Source organism: Gallinula chloropus (assembly GCF_964237585.1).
Source record: "Gallinula chloropus genome assembly, chromosome: 22".
In the NCBI taxonomy this organism is placed as follows: Eukaryota; Metazoa; Chordata; class Aves; order Gruiformes; family Rallidae; genus Gallinula; species Gallinula chloropus.
This window is the reverse complement of record NC_140107.1, coordinates 3,706,964-3,725,285: the sequence shown is the minus strand read 5'-3', so window position 1 is coordinate 3,725,285 and position 18,322 is coordinate 3,706,964. Positions and strand designations below refer to the sequence as shown.

Sequence of the window (18,322 nt, the reverse complement as noted above, 5' to 3'; positions counted from 1 at the left end):
GTTCAGTGTTGGAATGGAAGCAAAACTCAAACATTTTAAGGGGCACTGTGAACAGATGGTAGAGATGTTGTGTCAGACTGTGAGCACAACAGCCAAACGGGTGAATGCTGTATTGTTTGACAACAGCACAATAAAAGGCAGATCTTGTGAAGACAGGAGTGAAAAGACCTAAGCAGCATGCTGTGTGAGTCATTCAGAACCTCCTGAGCTGGCAGGGACCCATCAGGAGCATCAGCCCAGCTCCTGGCTCCACACAGCCCAGCCCAGTCAGAGCTGCACTGAGCACATCGTCCAGATGCTTCCTGACCTCAGCCCAGCTCGGGGCTGGGACCCCTTCCCTGGGGAGCCTGTGCCAGGGCCCAACCCCCCTCTCAGCACAGAACCTCTTCCTGACACCCAGCCTAAACCTCTCCTATCACAGCTTCACACCGTTCCCTCGGGTTCTGTTCCTGGTCCCCAAAGAGAGGATAAAGATCGGTGCTGCCCCTTTGCTCCCCTTGTCAGGAAGCCACAGACCCCCATGAGGTCTCCCCTCAGCCTCCTCTTCTCCAGGCTGAACAAACCCAGGGCCTTCAGCCTCTCCTCATAAGCCTCCCCCCCACCTCCAGACCCTTCCCCATCCTCATTGCCCTCCTCTGGACACTCTCCAATAGTTTTGTGTCCCTCTTGTCCTGTGCTGCCCAAACCTGCCCCCAGGACTGGAGGTGAGACCGCCCCAGCACAGGGCAGAGCAGGACAATCCCCTCCCTGCCCTGGCCGTGCTGGATCACCCCAGGATGGGGTTGGCCCTCCTGGCTGCCTGGGCACACTACTGGCCCATGGGGAACTCGCTGTCGACCAAGAGCCCCAAATCCCTCTCAGCACGGCCGGGCTCCAGCGCCTGATCCCCCAGGCTGGGCGTGCAGCCAGGACTCCCCCTTCCCAGGGGCAGAATTTGGCACTTGCCCTTGTTAAACCTCATGCAGCTGGTGATTGCCCAGCTCTGATCTGTCCAGGTCTCTCTGTAAGGCTTCTCCACCCTCAATGGAGTCAACTGCTCCTCCCAGTTTGGTGTCATCATTTAGGGCTGTTCTAAGCAGAGTGACAGGCAGGGACAATATCTGCATCAAAACCTTCTTCTAGGTGCAGCCCTGACTGCTGGTCCCCACCTAACTCATGGACTGCACCAGCACACCATTCAGTTTTGGAAGACATTACCCTCTTACATCCCATGGAGATCTGACCCCATTCAGTGCTAGAAGGTTACTTTCCATGGCCAAACACTCAGGAAATAAAAAGCTCTGAGGAAGGGGAGAGCCTGGCACCACACACTCTGCGGTGCTCAGACACAGGTGCAGGTCAGCACTCACCTCCAACGTTGCTTTTGTACTTGTCGTAGATCTCCCGTACCCTGCGGTAGCGGAAGGCCAGTTTCCTCATCCAGTCCACTCCACCCTGCACACCCACTGATGAGCTGTGGTTGCTGTTACTCCCTGAGCCACTGAAGCCATCCGTGGAGAAGTTGTAGTTGCTGTTTCAGAAAAAACAGATGTGTTACAGATGTGTGCCACAGGGGCAGAACCACTGCAGCTCCTGTGGTGAGGCTGCAGCCAGAACTCCACACAACCACCCCCACGCTCCAGCACCAGAGACTAACAGCTACTGGCTGTGTGCTCTGGCATCCAACTGCATCTGCTGCACTGAAATGTGCTGGTTCAGCTCTTCTTTCTCACTTTTCACTACAAAACCTTTCTCTGCTCCTTGACAGCTCCTTTCTCTGCCACACCAAGCATCCCTCCCCCTCACAGCCCCTTTCTCATCCTGCAGTGATAACCCCCAGCACAGCAGCTCCCAAACAGGTCATCTGTGTCTTTACATCACAGCTCCAGCTCCACAAGCAGATGAGCTGCTTGCCCAGCTCTGGACTACAGCACGCACACCCTGCACCACCCTTCTCTCAGCATTTCTCTCTCCTTGGCAGACAGGCACTTCTCTGACCTTGCTGGGAGCTGCTGCAGCTTATTAATGCAGCAGAACATTTACACTCACCCCACTCAATGGAATCATCATTGGGTGGAAGGGACCCTTTAGATCATCAAGTCCAACCATCACCCTGACCTGCCAACCACCACAAAACCATGTTCCTCAGCACCACATCTAACAGTCTTAAATGTCTCCTGGGATGGAGACTCCAGCATTCCCCTGGGCAGCCCATCCCAATGCCCAGCAACCCTCTCTGGGAAGAAGCATTTCCTCACATCCAATCTAAACCTCCCCAGAGTAACTTGAGGACGTTTCCTCTTGTCCTGTCACTAGGGAGAAGAGGCCAGCCCCCACCTCTCCACAACCTCCTTTCAGGTAGCTGTAAAGAGTGATCAGGTGTCCCCTCGACCTCCTTTTCTCCAAACCAAGCAACCCCAGTTCCCTCCGCCCCTCCTCATGCCATGTACTCCCCAGTCCCCTCACCAACCCTCCTCTGGACACACTCCAGCACCTCCGTGTCTCTTCTGTAGTGAGGGGCCCAAACCTGAATGCAGGACTCAAGGTGGGGCCTCACCAGCACTGAGGGCAGCGGGACAATGACTTCCCTGGTCCTGCTCACCATGCTGTTCTTAGCACAGACCAGGATGCTGTTGGCCTTAGTGAGCACAACCAGCTCACAGGGGGATGTGAGCCACAGGGAGACTTTCAGAGGTCAAACTCATGAAGTCTGGAGTGTTGATTTTCATGTCATTGAGCACACAGGTGACACAGCCAACATTCACCAGTGGACAACCTAATTTTGATTGTAATTCCAGAAGTCTTAATGCTTTGTAAGTCCTCAAAGAAATACCACCCCACAAACAGTTTGCCAAGTTTCATCCCCTGCACAGGGCTGACCTCCATCCCTCAACCCCACCTGGGTTTGAAGTTCCCACAAAAAACAGATCACACCAAGTACACATCTCATGCACCCATCAGGACAGCACCTTAGGTCCTGGCCGTTGTCATCTGATGCCACATCTTCTATGTGAACCTGGTCACACTCCTGTTTAAGAAGAAAAGTCATGTTGTAATCCAGAAACCTACTGAGATTTGCAGATTGAAGAGAGTAAAACAAACCCCTCACTTCTCCTACCAGCAAGAAGCCATACCATGCTGCCTCCAGCAACCTATACATGATTTCATTAATTCTCTCTTCCTGTAAGAGACTTTACTTCTCAGCACCCACAGGTCCGTGCTGAGACTGGGGTCTGAAGGTGCTGACAAGCCTGAATAAAGCTTGTTTGTGTTTCTATGTAATTTCAAGTTACCTGCAGAAAAGCAGCTCGGACACTCAGTGAGCAGCCTGAGCTCAAAGCTCACTTGTCATCTGAAACCCTTTTGCTGCTTCACAGAAACAAACCAAACAAAGCCCACAACACATTACCTGGTCAAGCCCTGACATTCCACTTCATCAACACAACGGTCAGTGCTGTCATCAGAGAGTCACCACACGAGCCCTGGGGTGAACCATCCACGTGGTGGCACTGCCAAGGCTCTGGTGCTCAGCACAGAGGATTCAACCCAGAGATAAATCCCTCTGGACAGGAGCTGAAGCTTCCTCATTTCAAGACTTTCTGCTGCTGCTGCTAACCACCACCTGCAGCAACATGCAGTGATGGTGTGGTGAGGGTATCGATGACTGCCTCTCCACCTCAAGAGGTTGAACTTGGTGGGTTTTGTGGGTTTATTCCCCTGGGGCAGGGAGGGAACTGTCACTGCCACCTCTGCAAAGCTCACGGCTGCAAGTAGCCCCGGCCACAAATGGGAACTTAAATGAAGTTTCAATTTGCATCTTGATTTCCCACCACGTGCAGCAGTGACACGGTGGTGATGATCTGGTCACTGCTCAGACTCAGCCTTCCCAAGCTTCAAACTAGTCCTGGAAATCCTGAAAATCAGGTCCACAAGACTCTATTTCTAGGCTTGTATCAAAGAAGACACAAGTCAGGCAACTTGCTGTTCCCAACCACTTAACTCCAGGCTCTGTCACACCTCTCTGGACAGATGGCATTACTGTCACAGCAGAGGGTGTTGCTGTGATTTCTATCCTGCTCGTGTGGAAGTGGTGCAGAACAGAGGGATGCATTCCATTTGGGAAAGAGCATTGGGATGAAAGGGGATGGGAGCTGATCCTCGAGGCTGGATGGGAACAGGAGAGCAGCAGAAAGAGCTCATGAGAGGGAAAAACAGAAGGTGCTCAGGACCTCCATGCACGCAGTACGCTTGTGTGTGGAAGTGTCCCCTTCACAGCTGTCACACAGCCCATGGGACACCTGCTGAGGCACAAGCTGTATTCTGTCCATGGCTTAATCAAAGCTCCTGAGAAGGGATGATTCTCAAGGACACCTCTTCCCCCACATTCTCCATTCCCAATCAGAAGCAGTGAAGCAAAGTGCTCAGCAGTCCAGAATGCAAACAGAACACAAGCCAGACTTCACTCTTTTTATTTCTATCAGTTCAAGTAGAAACCCTGAGAGCTAAGAGAGCCCGTGGCACCAGGAGCCTGCAGAGTGCCTGGGTGGTGCTTAGAACCATTCCAGCTTTGGCAGACTGCACCAGCACCAAGTGGCTCTGAAGCACAACAGCCCTCACAACCAGCACAGGGTAATTCCAGCTAGGGAACGTGGAGTTTTGCCTTTCAAACACATTTGCCACCTACCTCCAAGTCATTGAAAAACAAGTGGGTATCAGCCACCTCAAAAATCATCTCCTCCATTGACAGACCTGAGCCAATCACCAGAGTTGGATCCTGGCAAAAGAAAAAGGGAAACTGTGAATTCACCATGGAAACAGGCAGAAGGGAACTGTGATAAACCTTTCACCAGTTACACTGAAGAGTTTCCACTGTATGTCATTTCTGATACAATTCCATCCACATTCAGTGGTGTCAAATGCAATTCCCTGTGTGTTTTAAACAAACCAACACAAATACCCCATGCTGGCAATACAGCAACCCAACACTGAACAGACACTTCAGCACCACACAGAGGGACCCAGGCATCTTCAGAGCCAACACAAAAACCCATGCACTCATCTTCAGTATACTTTGGAGAAAACCCAATTCTTCCCACTCTGTGCCATGGCCTTTTGGTAATTTCCAATGATGATAAAAGCAGCCTGGCATGTTCAGATGTGTGTCCTTAGAAGGCTGGTGTTTGTGATGCCCATGTCCTACGTCTGCATAAAGCCAAATTTAGTGTTCCCTCCCTGCCCCAAGCTGTCAACAAGTTAAAATATCACCTTACACCTTTAAACCCCCAAAATATCTCTTCCTTTCCAAAGACTAAGGTTTACTTCTCCAGGACAGATAGGTTTTTTCCTCCACAGAGAAGCAGTGTTACCTTGCCATACTTCTGAGCATAAGACCCTGTGAGAAGTGAATGGAAGATGATGATGGTCTCATCGAGGTCCCAGAGAAACACTCGCTGTGTGGAGAATAAAAGCAGGTTAGAGCTGAGACACTCCCAGCACTGAGCTACAATAAAGGAGCAAGTTTCAGGGTTAATTTTGCTGCTAGCTGCAGAGGAACAACAACATTCATCTTGCAGGCTGAAGATGTGATTAATGTTTAAGTGGTGGAGTTAATTAACTCTTTAAGTTTAATGTGGTGGAGTTTATGTCCTGCTAGAGTGTAACTGCATGCTCAGAGTAAAGCTTTCTTGTGGGGCTACTTCAAATACTTCTCTTGCTTTTATTGTTACAAAAGCCAAAACTTAAAGCATGCTAATGAGCTCTGGAGCCCTGCCAGGGCAGCCTGTGTGATCTGGAGAGCAAATGGCCTTGGTGTTTATCAGCCACCTTTCTTATGACACATGGGGCACTGGATGCCAGGAGGATCAGCAGGGTTTTGGTGCAGAAGGACTCTGATAACGTTGAGAACTGGGCCAACGAAGTTTAACAACTGCAGATTCTGTGTGTGGGGCAAGATAAGAGCTCAGTTTGTTCCAGACTGAGAGGAGCTGGGGAGTACAGGGCATCAGCACCACGCGGGCCAGCAGCGCCCTCCCCGTGGGCAAGGTGAACTGCGTGCTGGAGAATCCCCAGGGCCCAGCTGAAGGAGAAAGGTGCTGTCTCACCCTACTTGGCACTGGGAAGGTCACCCCAGGCTGCATCCCCAGTTCCAGAGGGATTTGAGGAATCTAGAGTGCAGCCAGCAGCCTAGGGGGAGGCTGAGGGAGCTGTGGTAGGTTGTGTCTGACAAGAGGAGGGCAAGTGGGATCTAATCACAGACCTCAACTAACTGAAAGGGGACTGCAAAGGTAACAGAGACATTCTTCTCAGTAGTGGGGGACAGAAAATTGCCATGGAAAAAGAAGGGGAAATTTGCAGCTTGGGAGATTCCATCTGGAGATGGGAAACCCCTTGCCCCAGGTAGACACAGGAGTCCTGGGACAGAGCACTAGACAGGTGAACCTTGGGGGTTCTCCAGGCTCTGCTAGGCAGAACCAAGGTTCTAGTGCTGGGTCAGCCCTGCTCTGAGCAGGAGGCTGTACTAGAGACGTCCAGATGTCTCCTCCATTGATGTCACTATGATTCCAAGATGCATTTAAGTGATGCTTGTCAAAGGGCTGCTGAAGAGGTCAGGTCTCAGGTAACACAGAGTTTCCCAAATTATCTTTCAGTACAGGATGGAAGTGGAACTGTTGAAATGAGTCCAGAGAAGGCCATGGAGATGATCCAAGGGTTGGAGCAGCTTTGCTCTAGAGACAGGCTGAGTCAGTTCGGAAGTTCAGCCTGGAGAAGGGAAGGCTCTGGGGAGACCTTAGAGCCCCTTCCAGTCCCTGAAGGGGGCTTGTAAGAAAGAAGGGGACAGTTTTTTACAGCAGGACAGGACAAGGGGTAATGGTTTGAAACTAAAAGGGGTAGATGTAAGGGAGAAATTTTTTTATGCTGTGGGTGGTGAGACCCTGGCACAGGGTGCCCAGAGAGGTGGTAGATGCCCCATCCCTGGAGACATTCAAGGTCAGGTTGGACTGGGCTCTGAGCAGCCTGATCTGGTTGAAGATGTCCCTGGTCATTACAGGGGGTGGGAATAGATGGGCTTTACAGGTCCCTTCCAACCTAATGACCCCATGCATTTCCATGGAGATGGGAGGAAAGACAGACAGGAGGACTTTGACTACCACACTCTTCTGCAGTGCTACTTGTAGAAAACAAGATTACTACTTACTTCCAGTTCACTGTCCTGAGAGGAGGAGGTATCTGCTTTCCTCTTCCCCCTGTTCTTCCCAGGGATGTTTTTTCTTGCCTGCTCATCTAACTCTTTACTTGCTGTTGCTTTTGATAATGAGGGACTTGTGGATGCATCTCCTAGAATAAAGAAATGACACAGCTCTCACCCTCTCACATCTCAAACACCAAATGCTTACAGCATTTGGCCACAAGCCTCCTTTGCAAAAGGCAAGACATTATCTTGCTTTATTGATGCAGTTGACCCCTTACTAGAACATAAACCATGATTTGTTTTCCCATCACTTCAGCTCTGTTGCCTCAATTCATTCCAGGACTGAGCTACTCACTGCATCCCGCTGGGTACAGAGCTGGGGCAGCACCCCCCATCCTAAGGCCTGTAGCCACAGACTCAGACTGGTTTGGTGACCCCTCAGATGTCTCATGGGTCTGGCACTACTTTATTACTCAATTGTTTTTTTAAATACTTCTTGAGAGACCATCAGAAACCCTCCAGTCTGGAATGAGCACACAAAAGCAAGCATTTAACGATGCCTCTCCCTCCCTCCCTCCCAGATTTCCTGGACTAGTCAAACACCTTTAGTGTCAAGCAACACCACACAACATGTGCCATCTTCACCTCCACATACACTACTCATCCCTATGGGCATCTGACTGATGGTTACAGAATACTCAGTGCTGGAGTCCCCAGGAGTGTGTTAATCACACACAAATCACAGTGCCTGAACTGGGAAGTGGATGTATCTGGACTACAGCTCCACTGGCCCATCCAAGAATTCATACAGAGTAACAGGGATGATCTTATCTCCAGAGATCCAGACCTGGCAGGCATCCTGAGGATACATTACAGAGCCTACTCTGCTACTGGTAAGAATCCCCTTCCCAGGGAAAGAGTAGTGGCTGCCCAGCTGAAGCAGAAAGGTGCTGTCTCACCATAACCATAACCAAAAAATCTAAAAATAAAGAAAGAAAACTCCTAGTTTGATGTGCAGAATCTTACACCCCTGAATCCTTTGTTAACAGTTCAGGCAGAAGAGTTAACATGCCAGGTGTCTGCCTAACCACTCCAGAAACAGAACCAGAACTGTAGCAGGAAGGCAGAGAGCTTGGGGGACTTTAAAGAGCTTGAATCCATTCTGGGTCTTGACCATGAGACACTGCAATTCCTATGAAAATGTATGCAAAGTATTGAACCTGCAGAACTCCTGAGCTAAGCAAATAGTGCTGAAAACATTAACAGCTGCAGTGCCTTGAAATGACAGGTCAGTTCCTTAGGGTTACATCTAATAAGAATGGCTTCTGCTGGGTAAACTGCTGTTGCTCATCTCAACTAGAGAGCAACTGCTTCCTGAAGGAGGGGAAGTGCTGAAGCACCATGCTTTCTGACTTACAACATCACAGCATGGTGTCTGTCATCCCCTGTCTGTAGCAGCCCAACAGGTGAAGGTGAGAGAGGTCTGGAACTGCCCCAGGTTCAGGCCCATCAGTTGGTATGCTTTGCTCACCAAAAGCCACCCATCCCTGCTTCTGGGTTGCCTGAATGAAGTTGAGGGCTTTGCAGAGCTCAAGTACTACTGATGGCCATGGGAAGATGGAGAAGGCAAAGCATAGCACAGACAATCCCTCACCACCTCCCACAGGCAGGCTGATGATGCCCAGCCAATCTCCAAGGGAGAGCCACCTTGGAAATTCAACATGGGCAAGTGTATGGTTCTGCACCCAGGGAGGAATAACCCCAGGCACCAGAACAGGTTAGGGGTGACCTGCTGGAAAGCAGGTCTATGGAAAAAGGCCTGGGAGTCCTGGTGGACAACAGGTTGACCATAAGCCAGCAACGTGCCCTGGGACCAAGAAAGCCAACGGCATCTGGGGTCTATCAAGAAAAGTGTGGCCAGTTGGCTGAGGGAGGTTCTCCTGCTCCTCTGCTCTGCCCTGCTGAGGCCTCACCTGGAATATTGTGTGCAGTGCTGGGTCCCTGAGTCAAGAAGAACAATGCTTTCTCCCTTCCACACTCTGCCAGCAAGAGCACTGGGGGTGGACCAGAACCTGGGAGGTGAGGGAGCTGCGACAGCTGCCCTGAGCTGACTGAAGGGATTTCCCATATGTGGTGGTTTAGCCCTGGCTGGAGGCCAGGCACCATTTCACACTTCCAGTCAGCCCTGGAATTGCCTCCCTGGGGGCATTCAAACCACAGGCAGAGTCTCCTGAATCACAGCAGCAGAAGACTGCCAATACATCAGTTTGGCTGGCCCACCATAATACTCCACGCACCAGTGTGACCAGTGTGCAACAGAAGGCAAATGTCTTGCCCAGGCCAGGCCAGACCAGGCCAGCACACAGAGGTGCTGTAATTACCTTTGGGGAAAAGCTTTTCCCCATTTCCCCCTGTCTGTCACAGGTGTTTGCAGCCCCCCTGAAGAGCCAGCCCTTACCAGAGGAGTGTCTCTGCACCTTCCGCGTAGGCACCATGGCGTTTGGTTTCTCAGCTGGGTACGTGGTTGTTGCCAGCACAGTACCCTCTGCGTTGTTGTCTGCTGGTGTTACAACTCCAAAGCCTGGGTAACAGGTCTGGTACTGGCTTTGGCCAAGGATGGTGTACGTAGGATACTCCTGCTGGAGGAAAGCACTCGTTAGGATGGGACACTCCTTGCAGGAGACACTCTATTTAAGGGTGACTTTTCTGCTAGTGTCTGCCTGCCAGAGACAGACCCCTCAAGAGCACAGGCCAGCTCTATGCTAATTCTTTCTGCAGAAGTAACATCCCCAAACCCAGCATGGCCCCAGCACAGGCCAGAAATCTGTCCTGCAGACAGGAGGCCAGAAAGCACAGGGCTGCTCCTCTGTCACCAGCTCCTTCAAGAATGAATTCATGATGAAGGATGTGTCAGTGTCAGGGGAGCGTCAAGTGGATGCCAAGGCATCAGCCCCCCACCCTGTGCCCTGGAATCTGTGGGGTTACCTTGCATTTTGCTTTCTAAGAGCTAAACCGTATCCCTGAGCACCTCATCAACCCTTTTTTTAAACACACCCAGGGCTGGGGACTCAGCCCCTCCCTGGCCAGCCTGTGCCACAGCCCCACAACTCTGCCAGGGAAGAACTTTTCCCTCCCATCTGCTCTGCCCCTGCCCTGGCACAGCTTGAGCCCTTTGCCCCTTGTCCCATCTCCTGTCCCCTGGCTGAAGAGACCATCGCCCACCTCTCTGCACCCTCCTGGCAGGGCAGGGGAGGTGGGGAGAAGGTCTCCCCTCAGCCTCCTCTTCTCCAGGCTGAACACCCCCAGCTCCCTCAGCTGCTCCTCAGAGGATTTGCCCTCCAGCCCCTTCCCCAGCCTGGTTGCCCTTCTCTGGACTCACTCTGGGTTAGCTGCAGGGCTCTTGGAGTTTATTTTATTCTAGCACAGTCAGAACACATCTCCTGCTTCACTGGTTCATAGAATCACAGAATCTTCTGAGCTGGGAGGGACCCATCAGCACCATCAGTCCAGCTCCTGTCTCCACACAGCCCAGCCCAGTCAGAGCTGCACTGAGCACATCATCCAGATGCTTCCTGACCTCAGCCCAGCTCGGGGCTGGGACCCCTTCCCTGGGGAGCCTGTGCCAATGCCTGACCCCCCTCTCAGCACAGAACCTCTTCCTGACACCCAGCCTAAACCTGCCCATGGCAGCTATTTGCTTTGCTTTCCTTGTGTGCAATGTGTTTTCTTTTCCTTGCTGAGGGAGAACAAAGGGACTCAAGAACCACCCACCCGTGGTCCTCCCAGTACGTTTGGTTCTCAAAATTTGTTTCTTTTCCACTGTGTCTCCCACAGAGATCCCAGACCCCTGTTTAAGATTCCCCACACAATCAGCAGACAAGGAAACAGCTCTGAACAGATGAAATGAGTTTGTTGCAAAGGAAAAAGTGTCACAGACAGAGAGGCAGCATGAGCCATTCTGCCCTCTCACTGGGCTCCATGTGAAAGATGCAAATATCTGGCCTTTCTCTGAGAGTTTGAGCAATGTGTGTGTGACACAAAGTCAAAGGAGATGCTGCAAACATAACAGGAAGAAGTTTTACCTGTGAGATGCTGGCTACTGCTGATGTGGAGATATTGACAACAGTTGAGGATGTGGAGACTGGACTGGCATTGGTAGTCGATGCTGGAAAATTAAGAATTGCTGCATTAAAAATGCTTCTAGAAAAGCACAAGAGACAAAACCAATCCAAGCTGTGAAACAAGTACTTCCTAGGCTTATGTGAAAGCCTTTGTGCTCTCCTCCCAACTGCCTGGGTGTATTTTGAGACCAGTTACCTTTCAGCTGTGCTGCCAGGGAAGGAGAACTAGCACCCCTTTAACAACACCACTACCAAATGGTTCAGAAGCCTTTCCCCTCTGTGCCAGCTGAACAACTGGAGTACAATTAAAATGCTTTCACATCATTACAAAAAGTTTTGAGAGGACAACAATCACATTCTGATGTTCAATTAGTAGCAGTTGAAAATGAATCAGGATGAATCAGTAGAATGGGTATGTGTTCAACTCAGCTCTGGTTAAAACAGTCTCTGCACTGGACTGAGTGTATTTAGCCTACTTAGGTTTAAAAAATTAAGAAAACAGTAAAAATGTGTCAGATAGTATAAAAAGGGTTCTTCTTACTGGAGAAAGTAAAAGTATCTCCCATGCCCCTGTGAGACTGCAACTGGGTTTGGATGAACAGCTCGTAGGACAATAGAGCCACGTGGGTGTCAGTGTGAATGGTCAGATGTCTAATAGCTTTCATGTCACTGCACTCAGTCCTTCCAGAGCACAGAAGAGGCTGTTAGAGGACCACCTGGGCACACCAGCCCTTGAGCATGTGCTGTGGTTTCTCAGCTGCTCTGTTGAACATTCTGTCACAAGGGGCTTCGGGACCCTCAGGTGTCAGTCAGAGCAAAGACTGAAACCAGCCTGAACAAACTCAGGATGTACTAAACCAGGTGCCACCAAGAAATACTTCCTTTTGCTAAACCTTCTTTCTCTGCACACAAATAGACCCAAAAATCACTTCTAGATGCTTATGAGAAGACTTGTAGAAATCTACAGTGCTGCTTATTCCACCATGCTGAGAAAAGCCCTCCCCTTCTGCAAGGGATTCACCCCAGGGCCAAGGAGCTCAACCTTCTGCAGGCTTCAGCCTCTCCCCCAGGGAAACAGACCCCAGCTCTTAACGTACACTGTGTTATGGCAAGCAAAGATACCACCTGGTGAACAGCTCCTGCAAAGAGAAATGGACCCAAAATAGCCTCAAAAGAGATGAAAACAAAGAAATGCATCTTAAAAGAGGTGCAGGAATACAGAGTATTTACAAGAGGTGAGAAATGTGATGTGGGGCATCTCTGCAGAGGCAGAAACCAAGGTCAGTAAGGAGCTCCTGGGAATCCCCTCACAGCTGGGAGCAGCAGTGCTCAAAAACAGACGGGCAGAATTTCAGGGGCACAGGGTTAGGAAGAGGAAAGGTGGCTGAACTGCAACCCTGGCAAGGAAGGTCCTCGAGTACCTACAGCAGCAGCTACTAGAAGTAGAGCTGTAAGGTACAAGGCACACATACTCCTCACAAGGAACTGCTAAGGAACAGGGCTTAGTTTCCAAATGAACTCCTTCCAACCCAACACGTCACAGAAGCGTCACGGCTGTCAACACCTACACAACACGTCACTTTTCAGGGCACTGCCAAGGGAGGATCTCCAGAAAAGCTCCTTTCTAGCACAGAACAACCCTGCCATGAAGCTGAGGGAGATGAACTACCTAGGAGACAGATTACTGTGCCACTTCTCTCAAGATTATCACAGAAAGCAGGCAGAGAGCATCTTCCACCTGCAGTGCTCTGAAGAGGTACTTCTCCACTCAGATGGGCAACAGAAGTTAAGAAATCAGATAAAAGAGATTTCAATTGGTAAAAACACAGATTCCCTCAAGTGAACTTCATCATTTATCTTAACTCTGGTCTCCTTCCAACACTTCTTTCTTCATTGCCTTTTATCTACAGTGTTACACATGAAGTGTTGTCTTTAAACTATAGAGCTTCAGGGTGTTACAGACCTTCACAGACAGCTCCAGCTCCAGCCTGACCAGCTCTTTCTGCACTGTGGGTCAGTCCCTTTTGCCTGTGCATGGGGCAAAACTATGCAAAAATATTTGGTGCCAGTGTGCCAAAAAGGACAACTTTGTGGTGTCAGGTTTGAAAGACCAGCAAACACAAGCACTGCCTTGAAGCTGCCGTGTCCATCTCCTCTGTCTCCCCCACTTCCAGACTCCATGCTCAGACCCCCACCTCCCCTGCCTTATTCACCCCATTGAGTTTTGCTTCAGTGGTTTGCCAGGATGTTTCACTCTGGTCTGTGTGCTGAGGGAAGCCAGAAGTGAGGCAAGGAGCTTCCATCCCTCCCTACGCAGCTCCCAGTGCTTCCAAGCACATCTGTGATGTACCACCATGGCCATAGCTTGGGTGAGTAAAACCCCAAACTCTCAGTCACTACATACATCTGACCATTTATCAGGGTCCAGATATCACATGACTTCAGTCTGGCATCTGCTGACTACACCACATCCATGCACCACAACACCCCTCTGGTGGGCCCGCAGCACCACACCACTGCCTGCTACCCTGACTGGAGAGAAAACATGGCTTTTCCAGGGGTTACTGCCACAGTGACTTTGTCCAGCCTTCCAGCTCCTGCCTCCCATCACCTCCTTTGCCCCAGTCCAAGTACTGACCTGACCACTCAGCTTACTAATTTGATGCAGAGAAGGAAGTTTCCTGGCAGTGTGCAAGATGTTTTTCTAAGCAGCAGCAGCAGCACTTCCACAACATTCAGGTGTCTTTTTCACCATTCAGAAAGCAGCCTGCAGGAACCTCTCCTCAAACCACACACTGTCACAGCAGCATGGATCCAACAGTGGGAAATCCTTCTGCAGAGCAAGGCCTGACAGTGCTGTGTCACCTCACCAACCCCCAGGGATCTGTGTGCTCACCATGGTACATGGTCCAGGCACAGGTCATGCATCCTCATTCCTGACCTCAGTGATTAAAGCTGGTATGTCACACACTGTTGCCCTGCCAGGGGGAGCACCTAGAGAGGTTTTGCTTGAAGGCAGAGAGTGTTTCCAGCACTGTACTGCTCATGGTATGAACGTGGAAAGTAAATTACAAGGCAAACATTACACCAGGCTGTTCAGTGTCCCTGTGCCACGCGCTGAGCGAGGGCCATGATGCACTGCCTGGCCCCCCTGCCAGTGAGATGTGCTAAAACCCCCTCACTGCTACTGCTAGGAATCAGTTTTACCTGGCACTCATTAGATGGCATCTGGATACAGCATCCAATGTGGGGCCTCAAGCACAAAAAGCCTGGCCAAGTCTGGCCATGATGTCCATCAGGCACTGGACTCTCCATCCACGGAGGGTTTTGAGACACAACCTGGGTTTGAATTCAGTGCCAGCTCTCTTTTGAGCAGAAGGCTGAGCTAAGGATCTCCTGAAGTCCCTCAAACATTCCATGAAAGCATCACACAAGAAATAGAATTGGTCTCTTTGTAGGGTAGTTGAGAAATTCACTTACAGGAGCTCTACCAGCCTCTCTGTGTGTGTAACGTAGGAGCCATCTACCTCCAGAAGTAATTAAGAACAATTTCTTTACAAACCCAATGTCAGTCAGCATATTTCCTGACATCAAGCTGCAAACCACCAACAAAGGGCTTGGGCTGCAAGAACATTCCCAGTAAAGGCATGCAGGAATCCAACATTTAGTCTCCTCTCCCCTTCCCCTTTGCTCCTCACCCTGTGAAGTCCATCAGCATGGCACCAACAAGCCAGCCTGGTGCCTACAGAGCTACGTAGCAAATACAAAACCAAACACATACACACACACAAAGAGAAAAGAGGCAAAGCATAAAGAAGCATGCACAAACCAAGAGCAAACGTGCAGGCCTCTCTATTTGTGGTATATGGACTCAATAAGGTGGAGAGAGATGCAGATAAAAACCATGCCAAGTTACCTTCAATGGAATAAGAATAATGTGCTGGGCTGGGCTGGTTTGTGGTTAACCCTGTAGTGCAGGTAAGAATACTGTGCTGACTTGTAGATGGAGTCTGAATTAAACCACTTTCAGATTTCATACCTGGCCACAGTGCACCTGAATCAGATAAATTGGACCAGTTACAAACAAATATGCTGGGACCAAAGAGCATGCTGCTTCCTCAGGTTTAAGGTTTTTGCTCATCACAAAAGCAAGTCACAAATCACACATGGAAAATGCTTAATTCCTGCAATAGTTAAGTGCTGCCTGTCAGGCTGTGCATGGATTAGAGCTGCTGACAAAACTGGCTGAAAAAGAGAAAATTAAAAGCACCAACAAGACTGATTTCCAAAGCTTTCAACTAAAAATCTGTTGCATCACAGGAAGATTCACTGCCAGGAGCAGCTGCTGAGCCCTGTGATGCCTGTGGGCTGAGTCACACACCACACATGTCCTCAGCTGATAGACAAGTCAGCAAGGCTGACACTGGCATCTCTTAAGGTCAACACTTCACTGGGCTTGGGGGAGTGTTTGAAAACACACCATGAGTCAGTCATTTTCATAGATTAACAGTGAACACAGACCTCCAAGGAAAAAAGGGAAGGAGGGGGGAACCCCCAAGGTTTCCTGCCACCCTGGGTGGCATTGGGAACAACACCTGCAGAGCACTGACACAGCACAGGGATTGCAACTCATCTGTCCAGGGCACACACAAGCAGTGTGGTTTCAGCTCACGTCTTGTCTCCTGCACTCATGGGGTGTAAAGAGCATCTGACTGAAGCACCTCAGCTCAGGACTGGTTCTTTAGGGCTCTTCAAGCTTTTGTTTAACTGTTTCCAGACTTACAGCCAAAGGCACTTCTCCCTGGCCTTGGTTAGAAAGCAGGAATGGCTCACAGGGATCTACTTAAAATCAAGCAGGAATGTGCAAAGGAGAGGGACAAAGGACATTTGGAGGTAGACACAAAGTTCAGGACCAGCAGAGAGACCACCCTCCTTCCTAAACCCCCAAAAAACTTGTACCAAGGCTGCAAAAGCCACCTGCAGCCTTTCACCTGCTCTAGCAGGATGGGCCACCGGAGACTGCAGAACTGGGCAAGAGCAGCAAGTCCCAGGAGCTCACTCTGGGCTGGAGTTTTATCAGAGGAAATTCTGCAACAGCCTTTGGTTTATTTACACACCCCATCTCAGAGTCACCTCTGTGTCAAACTCAGACCTTCACCTATCTGTACAGACACAGCCAGGTTTTGATTCTTTGACTCCCAAGTTGGGTCTTGGTTACTTTAACCTTCTAGAACCATGTTAATTAATGAGCAAGAGGGAAAGACTGCTTGGAGAGAGACTGCAGATGTATCACAGGAACTCCAGGATACAGTAGGTGGGAAACAGACCCTCTGAGAAGAGTGGGAGTAGCTGTATTGGTTTAGTCTGGGAGTGCCACAGCCTTCAAGTGGTTTTCAGAAGGGACACCAAGCAGCTCTTGACAGATGGACAAGGAGCAGACAGGGACAGAGTGAGATGGTCACAGATGATACAGAAGTGCCTGACAACCGTGCTGATGACACAGGAACCAGCTGTGAATGCTGTAGGCTAAGTGTCCCATGAGGGGTGTAACACCAGGTTAGACACAGGCACACAAGGGCTGGCTGGCTCAAGAGGTGGGACAAGGCACCTTTCAGGCCCTGCTTCCCATGACCATCCCTGTCACCTCTCAGCCAGACATGTTCTGCATCCCTCTTGGCCTGGTGCCACTCCTGTTCTGCCTGACAGAGGAGTTTATAAGCCAGCACAGCCTTGATGGTAACAGAGAGGAAGCTGGGTGAGGGGGAAGGAGACCCTTCCGTGTCCAACAGCAGCACCACAGCTGGGCAGAACAACATCACAGGACAGGTGTGTGTGGAAAGGCCCCATGCAGGGCATCCCATCATTGTAGGCTTCTCCTGAGCTAATGTAAGCCATCACACCCACAGTGTCTCTAACACCAAGCTACAGCCACACATCTGCAGGCTGTGTCTGCTACTCTAATTTTAAGGCATTCCCAGTGAAAGCTCTCCAGACCACAGGGATGTCTCACACAGAATGATGCACCAAATACATCCCAAAGATGTTACAGCACAAGGAGAGGTGACAACTGGGCACATGCAAAGGTCATCCCTCCTCTGAAAGGAGCCACCTGACCTGAGGGATCTCCAGACCATGCTTGTGTTCCTCAGCTTGCTGGAATTTCATACCAAACCCACGTCTGCTGGGCTCCAGTTAGACAATCCATGGAGCCTTCTTCTGACACAGAAACAAACCCACCACAGAGAAGCTCACAACCCCCTGGAACAGGCTCTTTGACACTGGGATAACACCTGACTAAGCTGGCCAAGTCCTCACCTGTCCCATGGAGATTTTGTGAGCAGAAACAATCCGTAGAATTTCTTCCCCATTGCTGCATGTTCAGTCTTCTCCCCTCCACCTGAGCATTACACCATGCAAGGTCCATCTTCTCTGCATGACTGAGCAGGTACCACTCTGGTATGATTTCCACTACTTGAAATATGCCTTTTAACATCTTCCTTAAGATTCAGAATGAAATTTCAGGCATTTACTAACAGACCTCACAGTTCACACCAAGACACTTCAGTAACTGGTCACATTTCAAAGGATGCTGAACAGACAAAGGTTCCAATGAAGTCAACAGAAAATGCTGATCTCTTGCTGAGGGCTTCAAAAGAACTTCTCCTGCCATATTCAGAGTACAACTCTGCACAGCTCAGCACCCCAAATTCCAAAACCTACAGTTTAAACACCCTCCTCACCCAAATACAGCTGCCAATACTACCACCAGCAAACCATCAAACACACACAAGCCACCACCAAATTGCCCTACATCTTCCTTCCCCCAAAATATTTGAGAAGTCAGTCTAAAACACCTTTTTAAAGCTCCTGGCCTAACACTTCAAAGCAGCATTTGACATGTTTGCCTTTAAGAAGAAAAGCCAAAACCAAATGCAAAACCTAAGAAGACACAAGGCAGCCTCAGCTCACTGCCCACCCTGAACCAGCACTAAGTACCCAGTAAGGTGGATGGAAAGGTGACCCCCAGCCACTC

The 18,322-nt window shown here is 50.1% G+C and overlaps 1 protein-coding gene across 5 annotated transcripts in view; it reads right to left on the bottom strand.

The window, feature by feature from the left end:
- EYA3 (EYA transcriptional coactivator and phosphatase 3) overlaps positions 1–18,322 on the bottom strand; it is a gene marked incomplete at its 5' end in the record, with an annotated part of 38,420 nt that overhangs the window by 4,106 nt on the left and 15,992 nt on the right. For 2 of the 5 annotated variants that reach the window (XR_014617796.1, XM_084274162.1), the window contains 7 exons: positions 1,350–1,510; positions 2,949–3,007; positions 4,664–4,753; positions 5,346–5,429; positions 7,175–7,314; positions 9,627–9,807; positions 11,251–11,333. Coding sequence is in view for 4 of the 5 variants with exons in the window: in XM_084274162.1 (XP_084130288.1) it covers positions 1,350–1,510; positions 2,949–3,007; positions 4,664–4,753; positions 5,346–5,429; positions 7,175–7,314; positions 9,627–9,807; positions 11,251–11,333 (798 nt within the window). Of the gene's footprint in view, positions 1–1,349; positions 1,511–2,948; positions 3,008–4,663; positions 4,754–5,345; positions 5,430–7,174; positions 7,315–9,626; positions 9,808–11,250; positions 11,352–15,205; positions 15,344–18,322 lie in introns of all 5 variants that reach the window. The other 3 variants (XM_084274164.1, XM_084274165.1, XM_084274163.1) reach the window with 3 other exon arrangements.